Here is a 7,202-nt window from a genome sequence, read left to right on the forward strand (position 1 = left end):
TAGTCTGTTAGATAATTGGGATAGGAGTAATTTTTATGAGCAAAAGCCAATTCAAAGTTTTGTGAATACAAAATTTCTGGTGTATGCATCTGCCATTGGTGTCTGCAAATATTTTTAAATCAGTGATGGAGAAAACAACCACGTTCACTTGTTCCATATCACCTTATCTTATTCCTTGTGTATCAAGAAACAATTTTTTTTAGTGTAAAAGCAGGTAACTAGTTGGAACCATTGGGAGGGATGGAGATGTGAAATTATTCTTGGTAAGGTTTATTTGTTTAATCCTTTCACAGAAGGAGCCAGTAACTTTTTCGACTTTATTTTTTTAGTCTCAGCGGAGCTGGTGCTTTTTATTCCTATATTGTTGGGGGGTTGGAGTTTTGCCTGATGAAATGCTTATATTTTTGTAGTAGCAGATGATATGGTACAGTGCATTTTTATTTGTGACGGATTTGTATGTTATATTTAGGTATTACATCTGCATCTGCAAGAGGAGAATAATGGTGTAGCTGAGGGGAGGGCTTGTTTAGAAAATTTGATCCTTAAAAAGTTTAATATAAAACTTGTCATTTTTTATTATATTTTTTTTAACATTGACTATAAATTATTGATAGTTTTTTTTGGGTTATTTCTAATACTTATTCAATCTAAATTTTTATTATAGTTAATTTGAAAAAAGTATAGTTAATTTCAAAAAATGAGTAATTCTAATTTTAAGTCACTTTTAGTAATAATACAGTTGTGAGTATTTGTAATGTTTTAAAAGCAATGCATGTATTTGAGTTTTTGATGAAATTTAATAGTTTTATTGATGTATGAATTTTATGTTTGTATACGCAATGAAGGGTTAAGATGAAAAGTGAGTTATTCATTAGAAATTTATAATCATTTGATTATATATAAAAAAATGAAGGGAGAAGATGAAAACCAACTTTTTAAAAGTAACTCTTGATATTACTTGATCTCTCATATTATTCATAATTATTTTAAAAAATTTCATTTAAGAAAATATCTAATTAATTAATCATATAATTTTTTTACACTAATAATATTTAAAAATTAAACTTCAACTTTAATTCTAACTTTTTTGTCTAGTGTGATTAATCAGCTTGATCCTAAAATTAATGTTTTTGTCATTTCTGTGTTACATTTCTTTTCAACCTTTTTAGTAAAAATAATTGATTTAATTTCTGTCCGCACAATTTTTCTTCATTTTAATTTTATCGTCTGTTGATATCAGAAAATTATTTATCATAAGAGATCAATAGGTATTCTATATGGGCGTAAAAGTTTTTACTTGAAATAATTTTTCATTCACCTAAAAAAAAAAAAAGAAATCATTCTTAATGAGTAATGAGTAGCCCCATTTCTGAAAAAATCACAAGTCCATGCTTATATGCCACTTGAGGTTTTAATAAAAATTGATTTTGCAGTATAAGTACATCGTCAATCTACTCACTGCCATCGTTAATGTACCACTTAGAATCGTCCTTCTACTCCAACATACATATAAATGAAAAAAAACATATATAAAATACGGAATCTAATTAAATCAATTTTATTCAATAAAATCGTAAATCAGTCCACGTGGGTAATGTTCACATTCGCTTCACTTGTTACCAAATAAAATTTCTTAGAAATATTTATGACTTAAAACAAGACTGTTCAAGTTTATCAAATAAAGTAAAATGACATGTTTGATACGTCATGCAATTAAAATAAAAACTCTTGTTCCAATGTCACATCCTATCAAAATATTGTGTCTCGGAGTCCTCCATCACAAGGTTTCTTAAAGTAATTCACCTAGCCATTTACTCTCACAAACACAAGGTTTAAGATCATCACATGATCCAAACATAAACAACACATGAGGAGTGAATTATCACATTTTTAAACAGGTAGAGATAAACGAAGACACACACATATATAGTAAAAATATCACAAGCTTAACTTAACATAATTCACATCATTTTACCAATCATTGTGTAACATCACTTGTCATAAGGATTTAATCACAAAATCATATTCTATACCTTCACATTAATCACATGTTCATAACAAAACATCTCAAGTACAACACAACATCTCTCACACACAATTCATTATCCACCATCACGTAGCAAGTCACAATGATCATTACACAGACGTTATGCAACATATATACTAAGACTCAATCCTATATTGAATGTGGTATCTTGTCAGTGAAAAATAACACTAGGGCACCTAGGAGTACATAATAAAATACACCACACAATGGGTAAGCAGGTCACTCTTATTAAAAGAAATCATAAGGTGATCAATTAGGGTTATTCTGTTTAGCGTGAATGCTCTAACCATATGAGATCAACATAGATTTAAAGGAGCACTCAAACCGAGTGTATTTACCCTCAAGGCCTAGACTCTGAAGAATCCATTAGGGTCTCATTTTTCTTATTCAAGTCCAATCCCTAAAACTTTTACATGCAGCCACTGCACATGAATTATACAATACCTATGACTTCACACTTATTTTCAAACGTATTTAATACAATACGTTACAATTTAACACCTCAGGTTCCTAACTTTGAATCCTACACTTTCCTTTTAACACCTCATGCATTGCTCTATAATTTAACAACTCTGGTTCCTAACTTGAAATCCTACACTTTTCTTTTAGCGACCGTGATTGTTTCTCTGATTACATGTTTCTGTGGCTTTCAGCGAAGTGACAACACACTCTAAATCAAAATTATGTACTTCTCAACACATCTTCCTGAACAGTGAATATAACTAGAGAGATAAATTTAGTTAATCTTTTAATAAAAGCTGTAATAAAAATGGAAATAAATCAGGCGTAAGATGCAGAGCTAAAAACAAGGCAGATTTCTTAACAAACTTAGTGCAATAAATCCTTATATAAATGCCTACCTACTAGGAAAGCCATAGCAAAAGCAGAAAAAAAGCACACACTTAACATTTTTTGTCGATTTGGGTTAAGAAAACGAAGAAAAATCAGATAAGTTTCTCACAATTTTGTCATCAGATTCTTCTAATAAATAATGACATGTTGATTTTTTTAATTAAAACTTTGAAACATATATCTAATAAAAATCATTGGTTATACTAAAAAGAACATCCATTCATGTGAAGCTAATCTCTGTACTATAATAAAAACTGTGAAAGATTTGATCATGTGCTTCATATCAATTTGATAATGAAAAATGGAATTAATTTGAAGCTGTCTGAAAAAGTTAAAGCCAAGTCTGCTCTAGTGAACCTGGTGAGTCCAAATAATCATTTCTCTAGCAACAAATGCTACAACTGTTTACAATGATCTTTTTCTTCAAATTACCCTCTAGAATCTCGTCCACAAGGCTCAAAATATTTTTTATTTATTTTGATCCGCCAAAGGAACTTGTATAAGGAATAACAACATAAATACAAGGTCGTGCACCAACAAGGAATAATGGACTCACACGGTTTCTGTGTATCTATACCAGCAGCACAAATACAGTTTAACCATGAAACCCAACCATCATCTGCTGTTGACCCTTCGTGCGTATATTTCTAAGTGTAAAGCAAATAAGCAAGCTATACAAAAAAGCCAACCCTTACCAACTCCTTCAACATTCACGTAAGTCCTGTATCATCATATCAATCGATCTCCTTTCCTTCACAAAGAGATCGAAACAATCATAACGTTAAACAATTCAAACAAGCCCTGGGATTCATCTCCCATTCACAATAAGAGAATTTTCTTCCTTTCCCTTTCGCATTAATCCATGCCCAAGCTCTATGTTTTGCCAGATCCCATGCGGCCACACAACACAGCTTCCCAATTCCCATTGGCCCCTCTAAAAATAACATTGTTTGTTTGGGAGGGTACCTGCAGCCCCATTCAATAGTAACATTTTCTCCCAACTGAATCAGACAACTCACAGAGAAAAAGCATATGCGACACCAATTATTTACCCAATATCCCATTTCAGCCACCAGGGCATTCGGATTACAAGAATTGTTGAATAACCTGCTATACTTGTCAGCCAAAGCCCAAAAACTGTATCACCATTCCGGTTGTCCAGCCAGAATTTAGCATCCCTACAACTCCCTAGCCTCCAATATTCTACGTTTGAAAGTTGGATCCTCGCCACCTCATACTTTTGCCAAATCTCTCCACCAAAGGGAGGCTTTCTTCACAACATCTGAATTTCCCAATCCCCTTCAGCCCCCATACTTTGATTTAAAAACATTGCACCAAAGAATCCCGTCATGGTTTTAAATTGAAGTTGTGGTCTGCCAGAAAACCTTTACATTGCGAAAAAAATGCGATTGATATGGCCGCAAGTACGGCTGTTCTCCGCTATTTAAAACCATGACTACCATCATCCTTAATTATTTTCCTCATTTTCATTTCGCAAGCAATTCCATGAACATTGCAACATCCTTTACTCCTAGTCCTCCCTTCTCTTACTCAAGAAATTTTTTTTTTCCATTTGATCCAAGAGATATGCTTTCCCTCCTCCACACCTTTACACCTTAACACAGAAACAAAGCTCAAAAGTTGATAGGTTAAAACCGCCCAGTAGCTTTCAACTAAGAGAAGTAACTCCAAGGACATGAATACGAGTGATTAACAACTATTTTGAAACGTACGTATAAATTGGATTAAAAGTAAACAGCCGTGAAAAGAGAGAACAAATTTTTAAATGTCATTAATTAGCACATATATTTAAATATGAGATGCAATTTTACTAAAATAGAGACTAAAAAAAGGAAGGAAAGTTGATTTTACAAAAATGTCCGCACATCTACTTTATATATATATATATATATATATTTATAAAGATCTTCACGTGAAGCCAATATTTGTACTGATAAAATGTTGAAAGACTTGATCATGTACCGGATATTAATTTCATTGTCAATAATGGCTTGAAGACTTTGTAAATTGTTAAAGCCAACTCTGCCCGAGTGAACCCAGTGAATCAAAGATAATCAAGTTCTCTAGCAACAAATGGTTCAACTGTTTACAATGAACTTTTTTATTCAAGTTACATTCTGAGACTCTGAACTGATCCTCAAAGATCAAAAGTTGATTCTCTAAAAATGCCTAGAAGTTTTCAACTAAAAGAAGTATCTCCAAGGATGTGGATACAAGTTATTAACAACTATTTCGAAAGTGCAAATTAGGTTATGAGAGCCTTCTTTTAGGGTTCTCAAAGCGTATTAGAGGCTTCTTTTCAATGGCTACTAGATGTAGTTAAGTCTTTACAGAACTGAGTGAATGAACTGACAATATTAGAAAATTACAGGACACAAGAAATACCTCCATTATTATCAGTTAATGGTACAAGAGTCTTCAAGTGCACATGCAGTGCATACAATAATCAAAATCAAGACAAGCACAAAACATGCAAAAAGTGCACAAACATATACAATGAAAAAAAAACATTAAAAAATCCAAAAACAGCCTGTACCGTGAACAGGTGTTCTCGCTCTCCAAACCTCCAAACAGCGATTCAAGCAAGCAATTGATTGGTAGTGGCGGATGAACCTGATTTCAGAATTGATTGGTATCAACAAAGCAAAAATCGTCGGGAAGAAACAATGATCTGCAAGTCTCCTTCTCCAGGTCAACAGAAATAATTACGATTTCAGAATGAATGGTTTCTTTTCCCTTAATAACAACCCAATTAAGGGTTCCACTCAGATACACTCCACCAACTTTAGGTAAAGTCCAAAGAACAGGAAAACCTTTAAGGTTTCTCCAACTACTGTCACCTGCGCTATAAACTTTCATCTCAGTCTTTTGAGATACGTCAAGTGAAAGCATAGTCAATGCAATTGCTACAATCTTGTATTTGTCACTTGACGGATCATAGCCAAACCCAAACATTGTTCTACGACCAATGCCCGGGGAAAAAGACAGCGTTGGCGATTCTCTGGATATCACCCTTGTCGCCTTGTTCCAAAAACAAACACGGTATCCTTCTGGTATTTCGCTAACCCCACAGTGCAACCCATTACATGAACCGACCAGATGGTAACCTGGCATGTTTGCGAAATTGAACAAGAACGTTTCAATTTGTGGGGAATGGAATAACGAACTTACATCACACGATTCCATGTGGATTTCAGGGATGGATCCGAGGCAGACATTTTTCATCAGTTGAAGGTGTTCCAAATCGTCCTTCGCAGCAGATTTGCTAAGGTGCAATTTGATGAAATAGGGATCTGACATCAGGGAGTTCCATCCTTTGCACACACACTTGAATTGGATCAAAGGTTTCACGGGAAGACGAGACAAGATTTCCTTGATGAGTTCGTCACAGAGGAGTGGCGACCATGGTTTCTTCTCTGATCGCATGTTTCTGTGGTTTTCAGTGAAGAGTCCACATATATGTCCCAATGTTGCTAGGGTTTAACCCTTCAATAAATGAATATATTTTATTTCAGAGATAAATTTATTTAATCTTTTAATAAAAGTTGTAATAAAATTGGAAATAAATCAGGCGAAAGATGCAGGAGATAAAAACAACGCAGATTTCTGGACAAATTTAGTGGAATAAATCCTCAGTTAAATACACATAACATTTTTTTGTCCATTTGGATTAAGAGAAATAAGAAAAATTAGATATGTTTCTTACAACTTTTGTCATCAGACTCTTCAACATATTTTAAAATTTTACGAGATATATTTAAGAAAAAGAAAAAAGAAAAGTTAGATATGTTTCTCACTATTTATGGGCCTGTGCTCTGCATAGTATTTAGTTTGGGAAAATAATTATATTTATTTTATATCATATCCATTTTAATAACTAAAGAATAATGTTTTTTTATAATTACTAAAAACTATTATTTGAGTATATAATAATTTAAGAATATAATATATTTTATAACTACTACGTAAAAATAGTTTTGTAAATTGAATTAATAGAGTAGATGGAAAAAATTGCGTAACAGTGATGAAATTTTGCAATTTTTTTACTAAATTACATAAAAGTTTTACAATAAGAAATTTTTCAGTAAAAAAAATTATAATGTTTTTAAACTATTATGACAATGAAGTAAAAAAACTATAAACAAATAATAAATAAAATGCTCTCCAAATTTAAATGGAATGAAAAAAATAGAAACAAGAATTTAAATTTGCTGATAAAAAAATCTTCAATAAATCTTTAGTTAGGCGAGAAGAGACAAAATATTGGGAAAAATTTTCATAT

At 32.4% G+C, this 7,202-nt stretch overlaps 1 protein-coding gene across 1 annotated transcript; it reads right to left on the reverse strand.

The window, feature by feature from the left end:
- Nucleotides 1-3,772: 3,772 nt before the first annotated feature.
- Nucleotides 3,773-6,346, reverse strand: LOC114397191 (F-box/kelch-repeat protein At3g23880-like). The gene is made up of 4 exons (XM_028359296.1): nt 5,630-6,346; nt 5,457-5,533; nt 3,952-4,036; nt 3,773-3,865 (listed from the first exon to the last, which is right to left on the reverse strand). The coding sequence occupies exons 1-4, from the start codon at nt 6,344-6,346 to the stop codon at nt 3,773-3,775; spliced, it is 972 nt and encodes a 323-aa protein (XP_028215097.1).
- Between the last annotated feature and the right edge of the window lie 856 nt (nt 6,347-7,202).

This window comes from Glycine soja, chromosome 18 (assembly GCF_004193775.1).
Source record: "Glycine soja cultivar W05 chromosome 18, ASM419377v2, whole genome shotgun sequence".
Lineage (NCBI taxonomy): Eukaryota > Viridiplantae > Streptophyta > Magnoliopsida > Fabales > Fabaceae > Glycine > Glycine soja.